Genomic DNA, 22,396 nt, shown 5'->3' with positions numbered 1-22,396 from the left:
GGTGATTAAGATTATCATACATCAATGCAGACTCTTAACATGTGAATTGTAGATTTTACAAGGAGGAAAAGGCAGGAGAAGTTAGGAACTATATCCACAAACAAGCCTTGAGTCTAAACCAAAGTCCCCTGTCTATACTAGAATCCGCCATTCTGGAAACCGTGGTTGCGTACAACCGGTCCAAGGCGATTTTGAAGAACAGCCATCCGTATGAGGGCATATGGCACGCTTACGCCATGGGGTATGTAGCTATGCACTTGAATACCCGGCGCTACTACCTTTCTGAGATAGTACTGTAGACTTAATAAACGGTTCTTCCATTCAATGTACGACGTCAAGAAGGAGGACCACAAATCATGTTCACCGCGAGTGATATCCAAAAGAACTTAATACACTGGAGTCTCGCTTAGAACCAGGCACAACCCCCCCGGGCGCCGTGGCGCCAAGTAACGTCGGACAGGCTGCGGGTGTTCGGCTCCTACAGGATCCCGATCTTCGCCCCCGGGCCCCTGTAGCCGTCGCTGTCCATGTCGAGACCGGAACCGAAAGCGGGCGTGCCTGCTTCGGGATGCGGGATACGCCTGGGTTTCCAGATTTATTATTATCCGCACGATGACGTGCGAGTGGCATTTCATGGGAGATTTCTTATTGTTCATGGTGTTTGTCGAGGCACGCTGAGATGACGTGCGAAATATACTTTTTCAGGAACTGGTAGATAAGGCTTCCAAGCAAATTGGGTTCATACGGAAGCCTGAGATTGGACCTCGCCCCTTAGTTGTCTGTCTTCCTGGAGAAAGGTAACTCCTTGGTGACGACGTGAGTATGTATAAGCGCTTGCCCATCCACGTGATTCAATGGCGAACTCTAGAGTCAATCTCGAGCACACATGTCATGGTGAAAGGTGTTCCTGGAGACAGCAGAGGACCGATAAAGAAAATGTCAATTGGCAAGGTTTGCCAGTAACTAGTATTGATTCGTGCCAGCTGAAGCCTTAACACCATGTCGACAGCCAATGTCGCCAACGTTGTAAAGAGATGGTCTGAAATTGAGTAGTTCTTTCTTGGTGGTCCCTGGGATATCCTTTCTACGAGACAAGATAAATACGCCAGTCCCCAATGCTGCAAATATTTATACACTATTACACATCTTTATACACTCTTAACCGTCCTCCACCTCGCCTGAGGTAGAAAGCCATCAGACCAAAAGACGAATCCGCTCCAAGGGCCCTCCCTCTCAAGCCAACCCGACACCCCTCAAAGCCCTCATCTTGACACCCTCCCAGCTGTTCAGCTTCGGCCTCACATCCAAGTAGAAGCTGGGCTTGCCGCGGGCGTCGGGGCGTCCGGCGTAAAAGTCAATGACGTACTCGACCTGCACGCCGCAGCGGTCGACGACCCAGTCGTGGCGGTCAAAGGGCGGGGTGTAGCCCAGCAGGGTGTTCACGCGCGCCTTGGGGGACATATTCGTGCTGAGGCCGAGGAAGGAGTGGAGTTTGGGGCCGTCGCAGCTGATGGTCTTGTGTTAACTTTCTTCTACTTCGTTCTTTGGCAGATGGACAAGCTGGGTTGAACCCAGAGCCATGGTATGAGAGGTGTACTTACGCTGTGCCTTCGAGGTAGGGCGCCTCCCACTCCTTAATCTCCTTCCACGCCCTCTCGTTCACGGCGTTGTGAATCGGCACCACGGTCGCCATGTCCTGCGCGCGGGTATCGTGGCCCTTGCGCTTCATCGCGTCAAAGAACATCTTTTGGGACGGGTATATCCAGTTCCCCGTCGCCTCGTCCGAGCCCGTCTCCTGCTCGTGGTTGGACGGGCGGCTGATACCCGGGTACGCTGACGTCGCTGTCCTGGGAATCGTCGAGACCTCGCGCTCGGTGTCGAGGCCTGATTTGGTGGGTGCGGGTGGTGCAAGGATCGGTGTGTTCGTTTGTGTGGTAGGTGCTGATGAGGTGAAGGGAATGTAGGACTTTAGGGACTGTGTCCATGATCGCGAGGGCTGTGGTGATGATGGCGCGGCTTCGGGAGATTGGTGGTGGTGGTGAGGGTTAGGAGGGAGGTTGGCGGGGTGTGGTGAGTGAGGATTTGAGGAACCGTTCGCGGCGGAGGCGGCGCGGGCTTGTTCGAGCCAGGCTTCGCGGGATTTGTGGTCTACAGGACAGACTTCGGCGGCGGTATCGGCGGAGGCAGCGGGAGCTTGTGTCGTGGCAGCGTTCGTTAAGGTTGGCGGCGGCGGCGGCGCCGAGGAAGAAGAGAAGGGCGTCAAAGACAGCAGAGACTGCGTCCAGGACGATGAAGACTGCGCGTTCTGGGACTGTGAGGATCCTGCCTGGGTTGGAGGTATCGGGTGCGGAGGTTGTGCTGCGTCTGGGTTCGCGGCGCGGGCGTGCTGGAGCCATGCTTCGCGGGCCTTGTGGTCGACGGGGCACGTCTCAGGCGCCGCGCCGTTGCTTGAGTCTGACATTGTGTGGTGAGAGTGGTCTTCGTAGTCGATTGCGACGGAGGAGGATATGGTAGCTGCTGAGGGTTGGAAGCGGGTTAGGAAAACGAGGTCTACAAGGTCGGCGTTCATTTTGGAGATTGGGTGTGTGGTTGAGTAGAGATGTTACGGTTCATACCAGTCAGAGGTATCCAGGAATCGAGATCCTCGGGGAACCAAGAGGCGAAGGAATCCGATTCTTTTTGAACCCCTCAATAGGTTTGGCGGCGTGACGGGTAACCAGATGCGGGACGGGGGCCTGGATCCAGAACCCGGGGATAGGGTTGCAGTGGTGTTTCTTTCTTTGTCTTTGTTTGTCTAGATCTTGGGGCGTCGTAGTCGGGAGGGATCTTGCGACGGAAACCGCATTGAATCTCTGCGTTGGCGTAGCGTAAGGGAGAGGGCGCGTTCGTTTCGTTGGTTCTTGGCTGGTTTCGTGAAGGGGGTTGATTCACGATTCCGCGACGAACGAGCGGGATGCAACAACTTTTTAGGTGGAGACTTTTTCTTCTGTGTCTTCCATGCGCATCTGTTAATTTTTATTTTGGGATGATGTGATTGACGCCGTTTGATTGGGCGGTTGGATGACGAGTCTGTCTGTTGGGTGCTTCCGATGACGCTGGGATGGCTACGGTCCACGGAAGCTCTGGAGGATTGATGTGTCAGCAAAATCCCAAGCTGCTGGATCCCACGATCCGATATTTGACCGAAACTGTGGCCCAAGCTATCAATATGTGGCTGGTGCTTCTGCACAGAGATCGCCTCAGTCGAGCTTGTTGATGCTAATCAAAGGTATCCCGCCTCGGTGAACTTTAGTGCTTACTACCACGTGATGCTAGGTAAGCATCTCTCTACTCAGACATGATCCGCTAATGAAAGATGGTCTGAAGAGGTTTATACCTTCAAACTACTTTCAAGTCTCGTTACATCACCGTTGATTGCATTTCGTAGAGTTTCAATGCAAGCAACCATGGCGCGACATTTCAGACTCCCCCATCTATTCCCATTATTCGTCGCCATCGCCCATACCCTCGGCGGCATCGTCCCATTCTTCGCCAAAGACGCTGGAATCCGCTCATTCGGGTTGCCAGAAAGATTCGCAGAGTCACCCATAGCGCAGTCGTGCTTCATCCTCGATGGCGCCCGGCTCTCTGTCCTGGGAATGGTTCAGCTAATTATGTATCTTCGCGGAGACTATGCTGGGGTAGACATCATCATGGCTCTGCTGGTGTACGTTGGGCTCGTTGATGGGTATGTTTGCTGGCGGGAGGGTGAGCTGGGATCAGCTGTGTTTAGAGCCACGTCGGGGATGATAATCGGGGCTTGGGGTATGTTGGGATTGACTTCTAAGCTGTGAGTGGTTGGAGATTGCCTTCATTATTTGGGACGATAGGTAGACGTGATTTAGATGCATCTACGGTGTAAGTATCTGCGAGACGTTTTGCCTTTGAGGTGGACCGACTTCAGGGAACATTACCTTTAGTGGTGCATTTACTCCTGTGATTGACGATAGTCATTGTTCACATGTGTTTCTTTCATTTGACTATCTGGCATAGACTGTGGGAGCCTCATCGATGAATCAGCCGCAAAGCGGTCCTTGATGCCCACAAGATTCATAATATCTATCATTGTATATCTCAACACGCTCGGATGCCATACTGCACAGACCAAGTGACCGACGTCAAGCCTCGGACCCAGGGACAATGCAAAAATTGGTGGCTGAGGCTCCAAGCTCGGGTGGATGTTGGCAAGTCGGCTACCTCGGGAATTGACGGAAGCGGGTAGCTCAAGCCTCAAGGAATCAATCGGATGGTTTTTTTGGTCCAAGCTGCGATTTTGCTAAGGTACTGAGCACTCGTTAGCCAACGTCAGGATACCTAGTCATAATAGTTGCATGTGCCTATAGAAACGAACGAGCCGACAGGTTGCGTCCCCATGGGCCAAGGGAAATCAGACGTGGCACGATTTCCCCAAGAATGTTCCCGGAGCTACGGACGCAGGGTGCGCGTTTCTCCAAGCTGCGGGAGAGAGCCTATCACATGGGGGCCAACTACATGGTAAGCCGCGTCTTTTGCTTAGCATTGGTTCGTAGTTCCGAAAAACGGGTTACATTCGTCTTAGCTGCAGGTGCTTTACATACACTCTGAATAGTCTCAGGGAAGCACCTTCACATGGGATTCATTTCAATGAAGCTCGGCTCGGCACACATGATCACGAAAAGAGTCCGGAAGATGTTGAAGTAAACTTGCTTTTATGCACGGGGTCTGTTGGCGTGTGTCACGAGTCTAGACTTTCGGGACACGATCCTGACGTTGACGGTAAAGAAAAGTTGAAGACTAGGTGTAGAAAAGGCCAAAGCAAGAGACAGGTCTTTGTTGCCTGTATCCGCTTGGGTGTCGGATGAACTCCCAGTAAAAGACTCCCATAGTATCCCAGCAAAGCTCCTCACTTGACGGACGGGAATCGTTTCCACTGCGATCAATATCACGAAGCCGCCTTTGTAAACTTTTCCCTTGCCGTTGGTCACGGGTGTGCCGTGTCGAATCAATGTTGCCGACTGTTCCTTGTCCTGCCGAAGGCCCCAATCCCGGGGGCTGTTTTGGTCGACGGCATACGCGGAGGGTGGGATGTCCACCGTCGCTGTAGTCTCGTCGTCTCGTACACACGTGCTGTCATCGCCTAGTTTTGTGAATCTCGCCAACTCTTCCCCGCGTTCCGTCTCTTCCTCGTCTCCGCCATCGTCGCTCATTTTTTCGTAGTCCAGCCCGCGGATGTCATGGTAAATATGTCTCCCTTAACTGTGAGGTAGCAAGAGCGCGTTCTGTTTTCCGTTGATCGTTCCGACATCACGCTCAGCCAAAGAGGGCAGCGCCGCCGGACTCGACAGCCTCAATCTCAGCCATGTCGAGGGGCTGGCGGCGGAAACGGGCAGGGAGCTCGGAGCGGTCGAAAGCGACGCCAGAGGGGGGAACGACGGAGCCGAGCTGGTGGCCGGTAGAACCGCCTACACCGGAGCCGATGGTGCGCTGGAGGGGACCGTGCTGCTGGGCGTGGTCGCGGTAGGAGCTGAAGCTGGTGTGCTTGGGGGAGGCGGAGCCGTTGCCAAAGTTGGCGGGAAGCTTGCCGGTAGGCGAGGCTGGGTGAGGGGCGGGGCTGTGGTCAATGGAAGCTGGTGAGGTTTTGTTAGCATCAGGGGAGCAGACGTTGGTAAGAACTTTGGACAGAGTGAACGTACAAGGAATGGAGCGGCGGCCGAGGAACTTGATGCTCGGGGTACGCTCGGCGTGGGCTGCAGCCTGGCGGAGGACTCTGGTAGCGAACATTTTGAGGGTATATAAAAAGAGTTGAGTGGAAAAGGTCTTGGAAAATGTGTTGGAGTGGTGATTCCGAAACTGTCTTAAGGTCGTTCGTTGGTGTGGGCGGTGGTGGACCTAAGTATGTGTAGGAGGGAAAAAGAAATTTGGTGATTGAGCTCTCCTCGCCTGTGATGATAAAGCTGGGGTGTATGCGGTACGCGCTAGCGACGGGTATCAAGGGTGTTGGTATAAACTTTTGGGTGCCTGTGGCTTTTTATATGCTGGACGGAAATGCAATTGGGGGTGTCTGGCGCGTGGCAGAGCTTTATCAGCAGGGGAGGAGAGCGATCTGGTCGGTTTGGTGTTGAAGGAGGGAAGAAGATGAAGAGATGAGAAGACGGGAAGAGAAGAACTACAGGCGAGAAGGCTGGTGTGGAAGGCAGACACGTCTTATTTCAGTAATCAGCACTCACTGCACACTGCACACTGCACAGAGGTAGGTATGGGGAATTTTCTTCACAGGCCGAGAGACACCGCGCCGCCTCCGCCGCCGGCCGTGCCCGCCTGCTTCTGAGGTACTTTCACCATCCTGGCGGCGGCGTTTGGCGCTCTCTCTGTCACACACACACACACTTCCACTCTACGCAGTGTGGCTGGCTTTTTTTTTTTTTCCCTTTTTTTTTTTCTTTTTTTTCTTCTCCTCCAAGGTTCCATTCTGTGTTACAACGCTCGGTTGGGGGTTAGCTGGTGGGTTCACTGGGTTGGGTGTCGCTGCACGGCCTGCTCACCTCAGCCAGATGGGCGGCTTCGGGAGGAAAGAAGACAGGGAACGGACAGGGAGGCAGGGGATGGCAGGCCGAGCTAGCGGTGCATGCTGCAAGCGCATGGTGCCATGGTGGTAATGGGTGGTGGAGGTGGAGGGAGAGGAGCACAGGAGCACAGGATGAAGGCTGCAAAGGAGGAGGGGAACAGACGATGGGGGGTGAATCTTGTTCCCATGTCTTAGCGCGCCAGCCCCGAAACCCCGAACCTCGGGCAGTGATTCCCGTCGTCAAACAAGTCTTGGAGTTTCTAGAGACTGTGAATGGGGTGTCCAGAGTTGCAAGCCCCGAGGAGACTCTCGGTTCGGCTGAGGATGAGTTGCCATTGTCTCTTGGAAGCTGTCGTCCAGCCGAGTTTTGCTACTTGAGCAAAGTCACCGTCATCTTCTCTTCCTCCCGCTTCTTCTTGCGATGGACTATAGTTGAGCAGGAACATGGAGCTCCTCTTGGGCTCCTGTGGTTTTTGGGCTGTCATTCTCTCGCAACTCGACCCAACTCGACTTAGTGACATTCGAAATCTTACAAACCTCCATTTCTAACAATCGTCCAATATGCTCCTCCCCCGTTTCAGGCAATCTCCACAAACCCCAAGCGTCCTGGCTTGCGTCCCCAAGTTCCAACGTCGGACCGACCACGCCATTCCCAGACCACCTGCGGGCGACCTGCATAGGCTTTGGACAATGAGACGCCGTCCACATTTGGGAACCCCGAACGCGTGGGAATCCAGCGGTCCCCGATCCCTTCCTTGTTGCCGGTCTTTGACTTGAGCGTATCCAGTTTCTAGAAGATCCTAACTGCTTGACAGTGATCTATCCAGAGCTCCAGACTCCAGAGCCTAGAAACGTTCAATCTTCAACGAACAAACTGCCCCTCCTCTTCGTCACTCCTCCGCTCCTCCGTCGAGTTGGAGTCTAGTAATTAATTTACTCTGTTAACTAAAATCTAACTAGTAGTAGTTCTCCGCCCTGACCGGTGACGGGACCTCAGTGACAGGCCACCGCCGCCGCCGCCGCCAACCAGCGGACAGCCAGCCAGTCGCCATAATGCGGGACACATTGATTTTACACGTGAATTGCGCCTTATCTCTAAGCTCCCGCGTCATGGCACCGGCATCGAACCATTTTCCCCTCCTCCACCCATGCAAAAAGTGTCCATGTCCCCATCGTACAGAGACAATGGGGACCCAGAATCCACACACACTAAATTCAACAGTCGGATATCCGTATTCAGAGTGTGAAAAACACACCGTCTCAGCCCTTTGGGTTTGTGTTTACAATTTCGTCTCTTGTGCTCAAAACCATTTCTTGGCGGCGGCAACTTTCATCACTGCTGTAAGGAGCACTCCTTGTCTTGACTCTAGCTTGAGCACTTGGAAGTTGACGTGGCCGATGAGAAAATCCCACCCATCGAACAGACATTGTCACAAACTGCAGCATCGCAAACCCGGTCTATCCTGAGCCAAGGAAGATGCCAATCTGCATTTCGGCATACCACCCAAGGTAGGGCAACAAGTTTTGCCAAGACAAATTTTCGTCCGACCTTTTGTGCGAGCGAAACCGAGCTCCAGTGGTCACCCTTGAACTTCCCCAGACTTCTGGCACAAGCCCAAAATCTGGAGATTAGACTTTTTTGCGACTCTGCAGTGTCTCTCTCTCTCTCTCTCTCTCTCCCTAGGCTCCAGTGTTTGCACACTGTCACTGTGACATGCTACCAACCCCCCAGGGCTCTCCACCGCGAGCGACAACAACTGCCGCGGTCTCCGGCGGTGTCCCGCGGTGCGGCGGTCGGCGTTCGGGATTTTTAGCCTAGTGGTAGCTGTACCGTACTCTGTAATGCCTGCCTGGGACTCGGGAGATCAGTGATCAACATGGCGCGGGGAAAGGGAAGGGGGAAGGGAAGGGATGGTGATGTGACTACCCCCAAAGGCCCAAACCCATTGGGCGGACTAGCAGTATTATCAATCAACTGAAAGCGCCGGGGAACGGTTTGCGAGGGACAAAATGTCACATCCGGGGGAACCGGCGATGCGCGATACTTTGGGGAAAACTGGAAGAGGGCAGCTGTCCAGCAAGGAACATGCAGTCCTCCTCTATGCTTCCCGATCCCGGTCCATCCACACCGCAGCACCCACGAAACCTCTTCACGCCCAAAAGGGACGGGACTCATACACAGTAGGCAGTGTAGGAGATCCTCCTTCGACGGAGATGGGCGCGCTGCATCGAACGATTCTGCGGGCGACCGGAACATAATCTTGAACCAGCCAGTGGGCACGAAGCCACGACCGAGACACACACTTCTTCGCTTCTTGTCAGCCAGAGCACGCGAGCAAAAGAAAAGAGAGGGTGTTCCTCGTCAATGAGACCCGATCTTGCTGCTGATGTGCGAGCTGTCTGCCGGTCGTCACATCTGTATGTACAGATACATCTGTTCCCCCGTCTTCCCCCCGGGCAGTTTTTGCCCAACACGGCAAACCCTTCCCACCGGATCTAAGCAAGCCCACCTCCAACTTAACTCCAGCAAGCCGGACAAACCACAGCGAAGCCAGCAGTGACAGACAGACCAGCTCGAAAGTTCAAACCCCCACGGCACGGACGATGGGGAGGAGAGGTGGACTTGGGATCCCGGGCCCTGCATTGCATTGCATCAGCGCCGCTTGCGCGTGCGGCGCGCTGCTCTGTGCCTGTGTGTGTGTCTGGCTGTCTGCCCTTGCCGCCGGGGTCCTGGCCGGTTTGGAAGGCGCCTGAGTGGCTACCGGGCCGGCTAACGAGGTAAGACGGCGCGAATTGCAAGCCGCTGGGCACGTTTTTTTTTTTTTCTTCTTTTCTTTCCTCCTTTCTTTGTGAATTTTGGTCTCGTTGGGCTGGTGTTTGTCACTAGCCTTCCCTCGAGAAGAATTACCTTCTAAGTTGGGCGGCTACTACTGCGTACCAGCTTATATCAACATCTGTAGCTCTCTTCTGCAGAAAAGGAGACGTTCGGATCCGATTCCCACCACGTTCCGGTCCCTTGTAAGATTACTTGATCAAGATTCATCTCTGAATTGCGACTTGTGGATAGGGCTAGCTTTCCACCATCAGTGAACTACCCGTACTTCTTCCTTCCCACGTCTCCACGATCCATCTCCCTCTCCGGCCGATGACGTGCTCCTGAAATTAAGACGTCTATTGACCATTACCCCCTGCCTGCCGTCTTCAAGAACCGAAAGCCGGGTGTCGAACCATTCCCGGCGCGAATCGCGCTGTGGGATTGCCACTCACTATATCCGTAGCAGTCCATCCCGATCCTGGTCGCACGCTGGCAATAGACGGAGCACCCGCCGCACCGGAGGTGTGGACGTCCACTGCGCAGTATGGTGGTCCGATAACGGCGGCGCGGCTATAGTCCACAGTAGTGTAATACTGGACAGCTGGGTTTCCAAAGGCAAGGCGGAGCGCGGAGCCCCCAAAGAACACACACACACACACACACACACACACACTACAACGATTCGTGCGGCTAGGACAAGAATTCGTATGTCCGCTTCAGGAACTGGGAAACACTGAACCTAGTCCCCTGTCGCGCTTCGGGCTGCCTTTCCCTTTTTATTCTCCTTCCTAGTGGCACGAATTGGGCTGACTGTGATGTGATCGGAGCCGAATTGATCTGCATGCCTCCGTTCTGGGGTAGATAATCCTCGGGATCTGTTTCCCGTATTGTCGCTGCCGCTGTTTCGAGTTTGGACTGCTTCATCTAGATTTGGTGTTCTCTTCCCATATCCCGCGAGAACATGGTGTAGTTGCTGTTACCAATCTGCTACGAAAGTCTTTCTGCCTCCGCCGGCTCCGCAATGGAAGCATGTTGCTGCAATTACACAATAATGGCAGACTTCAAAAGTGATCTAGCACGGTATTCACTCTGTTCAACATGAAAAGGAAAGGAGAAAGGCTAGGTTCGAATAGCCTTGAAACCTCCGAGCAAAGAATCGCGGCTACGAGGTCACCGTGCTTGCATCCTATTCTTTACGATTGTTCATCAGAAGAACAGCCCTTTGCTCGGTTGGTGTGACATCACTTTCCACAGCAGACAAAGTCCAGTGTACATCGAATCGAATTGTTTGCAAAAGTGACTGCCTCAGATCGAAAAGAGGGTCACAGGTATCATCAACAGATCATACATCATGAGTGTCATCCATCCCAAACGCCAGGTTTCCCTCGAGCCAACCGTTGTCCCAACCATTGTCCCTTTGTAGTAATCCCACATCCCATCAGATTACAGCTCCTTCTTTTCTTCGAAGCCGATGCTGATACGCGGAGCAAATGCGTCCAGGTTAGTCTCATTGACATCCCAGGCCGACTCCTCAAGCGCCTTGAAGTCCAACTTCTCGGTGCTTTCGCCCATCTCAATCTCGTCCACGGGGATAGCGCCGTGGAGCAGCTTTTTGACTGCCAGTCTTCGAGGTCAGGGTTCTGTCGTGGGCGAGCATGGTGGCGTAGTACCACGCCACGAGGGTGTTGATGTCGTTCGCCTCCGTGGGGGACCGGTTCCCTAGGAGTAGAATTCTGATGGTGGCGATGTCTCCTCTCTCGCAGAGGCAAAGAATGAAACCCGAATGAACTTCCTGCCCTCCCTTCTCGGTAGACTGCTGCTTGGGCATGACAAAGCGGACGCGGGCGCTCTTGAGGTCCGCAGTCATGGCATGGGCATAGCTTTTGGCAAAGCCAATCTTGGTGATGACCTCGCCGCGATGATCCTTGATAACGGGAGTCCAGAAGACGATGCTCTCGCGCGAGGCGACTTGGGCGGGGGAAAGAACCTGCTTTGTCTGCATGTAGTGCTTGAAAAGAATCGTGGCGCGTTGCTGGTTGAGGACATTGAGCTGAACGCAGCGGACACCGAGGTAATTCATGCCGAGATGAACAAAGACGAGGGCGACCATGAGCGCAAAGACGGCTTCCCTACTCTCGACGTAGCGCACAACGATAGAGCCCACGAGAAGACCGACGAGGCCGACAGCGGTCTCTTGGGACGCCTCCTTCGCGTTGAGCTCGCTGAGGTTATTGCGACGAGCAAAGTGCTTGGAAAGAGCGGCCTTGCTGGCGCCGGCGGCAACACCACACATTGCGCGGAGAGCTTCTGCGAGAACGAGGGCGAGTACTTTGATCCAAGGGTCAAAGTAGGGGCTGAAGAGGTCGAGGAAGAAGGCGCTATCATTGAAAATATCAGCGAGGTAGCGGTATCTCTTGCACTCTGGCTCAATGACTAGGCCGAAGCGGTAGGCGAAGACAATTGTGGCGACGCGGGAGATTCCATCCTTGAGGATTGTCAAGAGCAGGGCGTAGGTCGCGGAAGAGGACGCGTCGCCGACGCCGAGGCCTTGAAGGATGGCGCGATTGGCGAGAAGGCCGGTGATGGTAGAGAAGAAGGCTTGGAGGGAGTCGAAGGTCTGGTAGCCGATATAATCAGGAGTCACCGAGTCAGGGTAGCCAATTGGCAGGAATGCGTCGTAGAGAATCTGACGCATGTTGGCGAGCCCGGCTATCGTTGAGGTTGTGAGGGCCTTGGTGAGAGTCGGAATGGTGTTTTGCTGAGACTGGCGCACGTGTGTTATTTTTTGTGAGGCGGTGTTGTGCAGCCAGCGGTGGGTAATTCTTCCGGTTCCATCTCTTTCCTCAACGAGGATTTCTTTCTTCTCTGCTCCTGCCATTTTTGTGTGGTTTGTTGTTCGCTCGAGATGGTTCGCAGAGGGATGGCCAAGGAAGGAGCGATGTGGCAGGAAGGCAGGAGTGAGGTTGAATGAGAAAAGTGGACCCCACCTTGAAGGTGTTCGAATGGGAGAACAGTAGGTTGAGAACATGGAAATGCTGCCCTGAGATATGTCAGCCAGCAATCTCTTCAAATAAAGTCTCAGACTCACTGTATTAAAGCTATTTTGTGTCCATCTTCACCATCCCGGTTCTCAATTCATTCCTGTTCCGATGCTTGACTGGCATATTCAAAGCTGGCGAGACATTCTACTTGGAATTGAGAAGGGTCATGCATGATGTATATTCACCCTCAGTTGGGCGTCACTGACAACACATTCGCTGCAACTAGCACGAATTCAAAATGGTATTTAATTAGGTGTTTCTATACGCACAAAGAGGACTTTTGAGCAACTTGAAGCTTGTTTAGATGCCGTCAAAAATGGACTGAACAGATTACCGCTTAACCGGCTCACCATCCTCGCCAACAAGGTAGATGTCCGACTTGATCGGGCCCTCGCCAACGCCAGTCTGAATAACACGGCTGACACCGCTCTGGATGATACCAGCAACAGTCTCGTCCAAGGCCACAGAGGACTCGAGATCCTTGGCGCCCTCCTTCCATCCACCGACGGATCCCAAAATAGGAGAGAAAGCACCAACGACAGCAGCAGCGTTCTCCTCAAGGTAGTAGATGACAGCGTTCGGGCCGGCGTCAAAAGTGTACGCAGCAATGGTCTTTCCAGCAGCAGCGTTGATCTGCTCCACGGCGCGGATGGCGGCGCGCGAGACGTCGTTCATGTAAAAGATGGGAGGGTAAGTATCTGCGCACGAGGAGTGGAACGAGTTGGAGTCGCGCATGGTGACCTCGGCAAATTTTTCAAAGTCGCGCTTGGCAATGGCCTCCTCCATCTCTCCCATGTGCTTCGGCACGACCTCGGCGACGCGTTGCTTGAACAGGCCCGACGTCGCGACCGTCTGCTGCATGCCCGAAGTCGACGAGACGCCCTTCTTGGCCGCGCTGACGACCAGGATCAGGGCGCGCATCTCGGGCCAGTGCGACGCTTCGGCGACGAGGTCAGCCTTGGAATCCGTGCCGTCCGCCTTGTCACCCATTCTCCACGCGACGTATCCGCCAAACAGACTGCGGCATGCGGAGCCGGAGCCCTGTCTCGCGATGAGGGACAGCTCGGAGGGGGACTCGGGGAGCTCATAGAGGTCGGCGATGGCGCGGACGAGGGCGGCGAAGCCGGCGGCCGAGGAGGCGAGTCCGGCGGCGGTGGGGAAGTTGTTCTCGGTGACGATCTTTAGGGGCAGCTTGAGAGCTTCGAGGGAGGGGGGTCTTCTCTCGAGGGCGGCGCGGCGGGCGCGCAGCTCGCGGAAGCAGGCCTGTGTGCGGGCGCCTGAGACATCGGAGGCCTCTCCGTTGAGGATGAGGCTGTCGCCCTCGGGGTAGGAGGCGGAGCAGGATGCCGTCGTCAGGGTTCGGAGGTCGGCTTGGGAGAGGGTGACGGAGAGGGAGCTGTTGGTGGGGAGGTTGAGCTTCGGGTCGCGCTTACCCCAGTACCTATGTTTGTTAGTATTGAGACTTGCTGAATACACAGTTGCAACTTGGTAGAGCATACTTGACAACGGCAATGTTGACAGGTGCCGTGGTACTGGCGCGATAGACCTTATTGTCCGACATATTGCAATCGAGTTTGCGGTCTGCTGGAGGCGGTCAGGGAAATTCAAGGCGGGGCAAAATTAGATGAGGTGATACTGGGATGAATTGAGAGGCAAAAGGAACGCATACCTTGGAGAAAAAGAAGAAAGACTCGGGGTATCACAAACAAGAATCAGTATTTGGAACTGCGTTGACTGCTGGAAGTCCGAATCTCTGAGGACAAGAACACTTGGGATGGAGTTGGTTAAGCCGGACAAGGAGTGACTTGGCGGGGTTGCGAAGCTCGTTCCCTCACAAAACAATAGGCAAACAATAGCATCAATTTCCAGGATGGGATTACCTGTGATCTTTGCCTGAAAAGGCTTAGTGCGGGGTCCTCATGGGAAACGGCGCTTGGACTCTGCCAAAGATACGTACCCTTTCTACGGGCAGTGGATGAATGTCTCACAAGTTGGACCTTCAGCTTCAACTCACTCATTCTCTTGACAACTCAGGCACACAATCGCTTTGCTCAGCCTGTTAATGGATCACTTGTCATCTGTGAGGCGCAATCATTAGAATTATGCGTCTATGGACTCGAAGTTTGTAACCCCCAAACGCAGGATGCAATGCAATGCTCCAATACTCCAAGCGATCCCAATTGCCTGATGCAAAACCCCCGTCTAATCATCTAATCATGCCTCGTTGCTCATATCTCATATGCTCGTCGTGATATCATGAGACTACTCCATTCCGTAGTCTCCCAGAGTTTCAGGGCTTGAGCACCTGGCTTTGTCCCTTTGTATTTTTTGTCCTTCCCAGCAGGCATTGATGCTCTGCATCTTCTTCCTCCATTCCATCTTAGTTCATAAGCTCAGGAGGAATGTTCTCCTTGTTCGACTTCTGTTCCTCGTCGCTATAGAACCAGACGCTCTGAGCAAGAGTATCGATGGCTTCTATAGCGTGGAGAACGAACGGGTAGTCGAAGCTGACGCTGGCTTGGACCGCTAGGTCTTCAATGTCGTCGACAGTCTGTGGCAGCTCAACCTCCGGCATGTTCTCGTCGACGCTGATTTTGTACCTCAAGAGCTCTTGGCGGCGAATGTCCAGCAGCCGCACGATACGACGAAGAACCTGTCGGTCTTCGTATATGAGGGGATCGTGAAGTTGGTCGATGGCGGTGTCCAGTGAGAGCATGCGAGCCGAGCGTTCGACTTGCTCGGGAGTGAGGTGTCGGCCTGGAGCACCCTGTTCGGGGTTTGGATGGAGATAATGAAGGGCGTCAGAGACTTCCCTGTTGGCAGACGCATACTCTTGAGTGACGGTAGCGGGTAGTCGACCGTAGTGTCTGTTGTGGTCGATTGCTCTACCCATGATGTTGGGGTGTCGCTCCTGGAGGACGCCGACGGTGCCTTGCAGTTCTGGGATTGTGTACCTCGATCCATCTTCGAAGCCGATGTTGATATAACCATTGGCTGGACGGAACTTCTCTTCGGACTCATCACAGAAGATGGTGAAGTCGTCGTTGCTGAAAGGTTGTTGCTCCTCGGGCGTGGCGCTGTCTTCCTCATCACAGAAGATGGCGAAGTCGTCGCTACCGAAAAGCTGCTGCTCCTCATGAATGGCGCTGTCTTCGTTGAAAACAGGGACGTTGCTAAGCGGCATGCGACGGGATGTGGTTGTGGTGTTGCTCTGAGCCCTCGAGGGAGAGAAAAGAGTGGCTCCGATAGAAGGCATGTTGATTGGGTATTGTAATAGAACTTAAGGTGGGTTGTAAGGAGAAGAGAGCCGTAGCCAAAACTAATCTCGGGTCTTTTTTGTGAAGGAGCCAGATATATGAGATGAGGAAGGCGAAAGTAGAAAGTGAGTGAATCGCCGCAGTCGTCAACTGAGAATGGGATGAAGAGTAGAGAGTGGATTATGTTTGTTTGAGGTGAGACTGCTGAAGGAAAGGAGAAAGAAGCAGGGGATGGGTTGGCTTTTATTTTCAGTGCTAGGAGGAGTAAAACTTTGAGAGTGACTTGATGGAGTCGTTGTGGTAGTCAAGGTCTCTTGGGTCCTTGATATCGGAGATAGAAGTCGACGATGTATGTACCCTTAGGTCGTGACAACCGGGGTAGACCACAACTGTATGATCACATACTACCTCAGTACCTTCTAAAGCCGTCAAGGTTCATGAGGAATGACCATCGGGAGTGACTGAGTGAAAGCCAGCCGTGTGGCCTAATGCCTATCACTTGACCATTTCGTCCCAGAGGGATAAGAAATGTGTTAGTCACAGTGTATTGATACCGGGGGTTTCGCAAAGTATCGTGGGCGATTTTTAAGGCATCGTTGGTTAACTCCAGTGGGCTGGGACGCCACACACGGGTTTGGTGTCACACCCTTGTGGCGAGGACTAGAAAGAAACATGAACTTAATGGCGCTATGGAAAGAGCGTTGACTGATATTCAGATATCCGGAGGCTGTTTTATATTGGGGGCTTTTCCAGAGCACATTTGATCTTTATCTAGGGAAGGGTGGGACTCTCGTGGGCAGGAAGAGGCTCGGTTCATCTTCGCATCTTGCTGCCAATGGTATTGAAAACGGAAATAAAGTACATTCCTTCAGAACAACACCATCGTGTACATTCGATTCTAGTCATATTCTTAGCCAGATTTCACACTAGCAAATAGGGCATAGTTGGGAAGATCACTAGTCGTAAGGAAAGGGTTGAGGGGAGACGCAACAAGAATTTCACCGACCTCGAGAAATATATCACCGCATCTGGACCGTGCGTTTACCACCTGCCATGAAAACTTCTGTGTTGCAGCCAACTAGGTTAAAGCTACCAGGAAAGAAATCAGACGACATCGACTAAATTCCTTGTTATAGGAACTTCGAGACGTCGACTCGTCTGCACATTGCCTAGCCTGACAGTCGACAACAACTCTTCGTCATAGGGCTAATGAAAGCCCATATTGACCTAAGTTTTGATGATCTTCTCCTCAAACCAGTCAAACATGACCTGATTAGTATACCTTGCAGCACCAACATGGCAATGGTCGCCCGCCGCGTCGTCTGCAGTGAACATAACATAGTGGGCTTTGTCGCCCAAAGCATCCCGCATTGCTTTAGGTTGCCCTTTGAAAAAGTGATCATCCGCGGCATCAGCAACAAATACAGGACACTTAATCTTGTCCGCTACACCCTTCAAGCTGAAATGGGAAGCCTTTTCCAGGTACTCTGCAGGGGTCCGGACTTTGAAAGCCCACAAGCCGTGAGACAGGGCCCAGCGAGCTGTCGTTGGTACACTTGGGTCCTTGAAGATCCTCTCTGCAGCTGCAAAGTCCTGAACTCCCGAGTATCGAGCCAGCCCCTTCTCAGCATCGAAGACGGGGGTGTCCATGAGATTGTATAACCCATCGATACTGAATACCGCAGCGATACGGTGGTCGAAAGCAGCAGCCCGGGCGGCAAGTAATCCTGCCATCGAGTTTCCAACGATCCCAACCTGCTTCATGTTGACGATTGGTAGCGTTTCTAGGAGGTCAAGAATGGGTGAGACGACAGTTTCCCACTCATGCGTGAAACCGATTCCCTGGTAGCGGCGTGCGCAGATCTGTCCTGGACCGTCATAGCATAGTACATTCCAACCGCGCTCTAGGATTCCGGCGCCGTACTGGTGGTACATTTCTTCCATGGAGCCATCATAGCCATTGCCCAGAACTATGGTCGGCAGCTTCTCGTCGGCAGCCGCACGCGCTGGGAAGAAAATGACCGGTATATCGAAGCCCGGCCCCTTGACTACACGCCTATAACCAGGAATAGGTAATTGAGAGATTGCCTGGTCAAAGCACGCCGTCTGCTTGTCCCAGAGAGACAAGATGCGAGGATCTTCCCAATTCCCGTGCAGGTAGAAGTCGGCAGCTCTGTAATAAGTAGATGCTCGGAACATGGCGTCGCGGGTTGATACCGGATTAGTCAATTTGTTTGCTTGTGCCAGAATCCTATCAGCACGCTTGACGAATGCATCGTGAAAGGACTCAAAGTCACCGGGGGTGATATCTGACGCGATTGCAAGTACCTCGCCAACGTCAGCACCTCCATATGTTGCATGGGCGAGAAGTCGCAACAGCTCGAAATGGAATGACTCGTCGGGGCTTAGACGGAGCATGATGAGGAGGATTCGATTTAGGTTGTTCTTTGAAAATGATTGATAAGCTGTTGATGGAGGCTGAGACAAGATTACCTGCTAGAGAAAGCTGGCTTCTTTATCATCACCTACGAATACACATTTACGCAAAGAGACTTTCAATAAAACGACCATACGCACCTTTCTATCACGTCGGACGATTCGACCATCGGATCTTCAGTGAGCGCGAAGTCACGAAGCCGGTCCTTACGATAAAGCCGAAGGGCGAGCGGCTTCTCATCGGGTTCAAGTCGAAATCAGTCCGGGTATGCGCATTTTTACTTACGAATACTATCTTACCACATGCTAGGTGGCGTCGGTAAATCCACCTTGAATATTGCTCTAGTTCTGCTCTATTACGAGCTTATTCATGGTCGAATATGAGGAAATCACTTCCTGTGAAGGTACACATATTCATATCGATGCCATCTAGCAGTTGATGGGATAAGTGATAATTCGACCCGACTTCAGTCGTTCCTGCGAACCATGAACTCAACAAAGACTTCGATTTAGGGAAAACTGGAGATGCATGTACTAAATTCCACTCGCGTCCGGTGGGATAGTAGCAAGTGGCCAACCCTTCAAGGGAAGCCGGGTTTTGTGGTAACCCCGAGACGCGATGAGGCTCGAAGCCTCTTTTGTTCGAGGCACGCGGGGCAAAGTTTTTACGCCAATAGCAAAGACCGTGAATCGCATATTCTAGTCAAGACCGTCTAGCAAGAGAGCGCAGATGCAGCCCAACTTGTCAAGGAAACTTCTTAAGTACATTGGAAAGTATTTAGAGTAATCGTGGCTGCTGCAGTATGGTGATTCTTTTCCGGCTTTACAGGCGCAAAAGATCAACCTTACCGAGTTACGACGGAATCTGGTTTTGAAGAGAAATCCCACCATACGGGACATGATTCAACTCCAAGATGCTCACGATATGCCTGGCCCTAACTTCTAAGTTCCCGCTCAACTCAATGTAGTAATTTCAATCCAGAAACCACCATGCAATACAGGATCGTCGGCAAGTTGCCGTGGCTGTTGGAATTGTATTATCCTTCCCTGACCTTCAGGCTAATGCCCTTTGATCCCGAGAAGTGATCCATCTCCGGTATGAGGAACATGAAAATGGACTTTCCGCTTCGTAATGCGCCATCCTTCCTGATCATCAAAAACTCCCTTTTCCAGTGTATCTTGGTAATGCCCCCAGCCAGTCACCTGACGTCCAGCTGTTTCCCCAGTGCCAAAATGCACCGCCATACAGTAAGTCACAGCCTCAGCACTCGTTTGGCTGGTTTGCTTGATAGACTGTGTTGACAGCGCATGATGTGTCTCAAGGCCCTTCAATACATGTTCGAGAGCCAGCTTCAAATCCTTTACACCGCGTGTGACGCCTATCGGATCGGGATACTCAACTACAATGCCGGGCGCAAACCCCTCAGAAAGCAAGTCGTAGTTCTTTGAGTCCACTGCTAAAGGAAATATGGCAATGGCATTGCGGATGAGCTGGTAGTCGGATTCAGCCATTTTCTTATAAGCATGGTCAGTGTACGTGCAACGTGGATGGACGAATATATACTCACGGTCTCATGTGTAACGAAAACTGAGACCTGAAAAATGCAGATGTAAAGAGAAGAGGACAACTGGCCTCCCAAGTCTACCGATTGGTGATGGTTATGGTAGATGCAACTTTAGAAAAACTCGACTGTGTTCAAAGATCACCCGGGGGTTATAGCAGTGTGCAACATATGATAGAAGAAAAGTTTTCTACACCTTGTGTGGCTACCGAGGTATGTGAAGCAATTGTTATGCATTTCGAATTTGTAAGCACGAGCCTGCCTTGCGGCTTGCTGGGACTTCACGAACAAGACCTACTTTATTCATCATCGTCGCCTTTCCCCCTTCCACTAGTGCACCTCGGTGACGGTCCTTTGTAAGCACCGAGGCCGACTCCCACCGGCTGGAAAAGATAGAAACAATGCGCTCTAGCCTTTAATAGATTCCCTACGGATATTACGGCGTTAAAAGCCTAGCAATACGCACCCAGATCCAGTAAACATTCCTTGCAATGCGGGTACTTTCGCCGTACGCGCGGACATTTGTTCAAGGCGAAAGCCGAATAATGATTTCAGTTGCCTTACCATACGTTCGTCGCCCATGCCTCGCTGACAAATGGGAGGAATGATCCCATTTCTGATGCCAATCTTACCTTGGTTGACTATTCTGTATCATTGTGCTAACAAATATCTGTGTTGAGTTACGGGCAGTCGTGGGTCCTATGATCTTCTCTCCACAGACATTCGACGGTCGAGCCACAGCTCTGGCTGATACGAGTCAATTCCTTTGATACATTCAATTAAGGTCCACAGGCCATGGATCTTTTGTCCTTGTTTCTTGTTTCGATCAGTTGTCTAACAGTAGAGCCTAACACAAGCTTTCATGTCGGCGTAGACAAGGTGCGAAGGAGGTGGGTCATAGAAACGGACATTGTCAGCACATTATTGAACATGGTTCTCGTCAACTCCCAAGCCAAAAGTAGCGACAATTTCATAACTCTTAGGTACAAAGTACCATTGCCTTGGAAAGGAGAAGATGTTTATACTCGAGAGACTTTCTTTGCATTATCGGTCGCAACGGCTATCACAGCCAACGCCGTCGAATTTATGCGCTATGAGAGTGGCGACTCGGGATACATGTACCTCTTCTCGTACGAGTGTATGACGTCCATTGTTGTACCTTTGTGGCCCAAACTATAATCTTGGTTACTTTCGGAGATGGAAAAAACAACAAGCTTCATCCTATACTAACTGACGATGATGTAAATAGACTTCGTTTGCTGCAAAAGCCCAAAGTCCATGATGACCTGGAGTAAATCTTAGAATAGAATCTCATGTAGGGAGTGAACCACTTTCTAACTTTGAGAAGGTAGAAGGATAACTGTCCATTCTGGGGCTACGGGCAACCTTAAACTGAGAAATTTGATAGTGTCGCACTCATGCTCCGTCCTGCTGTTGCTGAAGACCGGGACATCTGACCGATGTCTTGTGAGAGACTGCAGTTGCAGAAGAATCGTCCGAAAACTTAGGCGGGCGAGCAGAACTATAAACTTACCAACCATTTTTTGGGCTCTTGGGTGTCTTCTGTCATAGCTTTCTTTTATGAGTCTGCTTATATTGCTTCATCAGACCTAGCATTTCCTAGGTAAACATATGCAATGTCATTTCATCATATCATGCGGTCTTTAATCCCTTTAACCCACGAATGACCTACGAGGAAGGATGCGAACAGAGACACATCCAGGAAGCTGTACTCCGTGGAGATTTGATCAAGCATTCTATCACGATGCGCAGAGCCGGCTATGCAATTGAAATCGGCCCCGCTGTTTCGCCGGATGCCCGGGGCCGCCCCACGCCCGGCCTTACACTACCTTATCTTCAGAGGCACAGAGGCGCAGATGTAAGCAATCACAGGACACCGAAAGTCACTACAGACACCGACGAATGCAAAGCACACTGCTTTCAAGAAGACATCAACCACAAAAAGGCGGGCAATACGAATGCCTCGCAGGACAATTAGGGCGGTTCCCATAAGACGAAAAACGCCACATCGGCAGGCGACGTTGGTGGTGGGGATGGACATCCTCGAACCGTTCACCACCGTGCTCGAATCTCGGCCCCAGATTGGCTACCCAGTTCAACGTTGCCAAGCATCCATCTTCAGCTTCGCCGCTCCCTTTCTGCCCATTTTCGACGAGCGGCCAGTAGCCACTTTCACTTTTGCAGCTTGCCTACACAAAGATAGAGCATGTTCGCCTTGGCCTGATGCCATGCTGATTTTCGAGATGTAGAATGACCAGAATCAGAGTTCGTGGGGGTCTGATAGCCTACATATCCATCGGTGTCCACAACGAGCTACATCCGGAGCATATTGTCGCATCCGCATGCTCCGGCCGTCTCAAACCCCTGGACAGCTATCTAGAAGATGGTGGTGGAGCAGAGGCCACCCCAGAATCCCCATCCGCCCTGTCATTGACGTCTCCCCAGCCTCGTGGTCCAGCCCTGGGACAGGAGCCTCGACCACATTCGATGAAGGGCCGCTAGCCAGTGTCAGCGTCCCCTACGAAACCTGGAAACTACTGCACACATGGAACCTCTTCAAGTTCATCCTGCAGCAGGCCAGGCACACAGCCTTTGCCTTGGCCTCCATGTCGAATGTGTTGATGTGAGAGGGCCCCAGTCCCGTTTCGATCTCGGCTTACGGCAAGACGAACCCATATAAC

The 22,396-nt window shown here is 52.4% G+C and overlaps 6 protein-coding genes across 6 annotated transcripts; all 6 read right to left on the bottom strand.

Annotated features, from left to right (window-relative positions):
- Window positions 1-1,233: 1,233 nt before the first annotated feature.
- CYT2 (Cytochrome c1 heme lyase) lies at window positions 1,234-2,569 on the bottom strand (the record flags this gene model as incomplete). The annotated part of the gene is made up of 2 exons (XM_053189250.1): window positions 1,234-1,507; window positions 1,602-2,569. The coding sequence occupies 2 exons, from the start codon at window positions 2,567-2,569 to the stop codon at window positions 1,234-1,236; spliced, it is 1,242 nt and encodes a 413-aa protein (XP_053053238.1).
- Window positions 2,570-5,328: 2,759 nt separating this feature from the next.
- On the bottom strand, window positions 5,329-5,799 carry N0V96_010700 (uncharacterized protein; the record flags this gene model as incomplete). The annotated part of the gene is made up of 2 exons (XM_053189251.1): window positions 5,329-5,645; window positions 5,712-5,799. 2 exons carry the CDS (start codon window positions 5,797-5,799, stop codon window positions 5,329-5,331), a joined length of 405 nt encoding a protein of 134 aa, XP_053053239.1.
- A 5,042-nt stretch (window positions 5,800-10,841) lies between these two features.
- On the bottom strand, window positions 10,842-12,276 carry N0V96_010699 (uncharacterized protein; the record flags this gene model as incomplete). The annotated part of the gene is made up of 2 exons (XM_065759025.1): window positions 10,842-11,006; window positions 11,077-12,276. 2 exons carry the CDS (start codon window positions 12,274-12,276, stop codon window positions 10,842-10,844), a joined length of 1,365 nt encoding a protein of 454 aa, XP_065612335.1.
- A 493-nt stretch (window positions 12,277-12,769) lies between these two features.
- MVD1 (diphosphomevalonate decarboxylase) lies at window positions 12,770-14,000 on the bottom strand (the record flags this gene model as incomplete). Its single annotated transcript, XM_053189253.2, has 2 exons — window positions 12,770-13,880; window positions 13,939-14,000. The coding sequence occupies 2 exons, from the start codon at window positions 13,998-14,000 to the stop codon at window positions 12,770-12,772; spliced, it is 1,173 nt and encodes a 390-aa protein (XP_053053241.2).
- An 819-nt stretch (window positions 14,001-14,819) lies between these two features.
- N0V96_010697 (uncharacterized protein) lies at window positions 14,820-15,623 on the bottom strand (the record flags this gene model as incomplete). Its single annotated transcript, XM_053189254.2, has 1 exon — window positions 14,820-15,623. One exon carries the CDS (start codon window positions 15,621-15,623, stop codon window positions 14,820-14,822), a length of 804 nt encoding a protein of 267 aa, XP_053053242.2.
- A 1,300-nt stretch (window positions 15,624-16,923) lies between these two features.
- N0V96_010696 (uncharacterized protein) lies at window positions 16,924-18,114 on the bottom strand (the record flags this gene model as incomplete). Its single annotated transcript, XM_053189255.1, has 1 exon — window positions 16,924-18,114. The coding sequence occupies one exon, from the start codon at window positions 18,112-18,114 to the stop codon at window positions 16,924-16,926; it is 1,191 nt and encodes a 396-aa protein (XP_053053243.1).
- Between the last annotated feature and the right edge of the window lie 4,282 nt (window positions 18,115-22,396).

The sequence above is a fragment of the Colletotrichum fioriniae genome, assembly GCF_027942845.1.
Source record: "Colletotrichum fioriniae strain IMI 355084 chromosome Unknown scaffold_15, whole genome shotgun sequence".
In the NCBI taxonomy this organism is placed as follows: domain Eukaryota; kingdom Fungi; phylum Ascomycota; class Sordariomycetes; order Glomerellales; family Glomerellaceae; genus Colletotrichum; species Colletotrichum fioriniae.
This window is presented reverse-complemented; position numbering and strand designations above follow the sequence as displayed.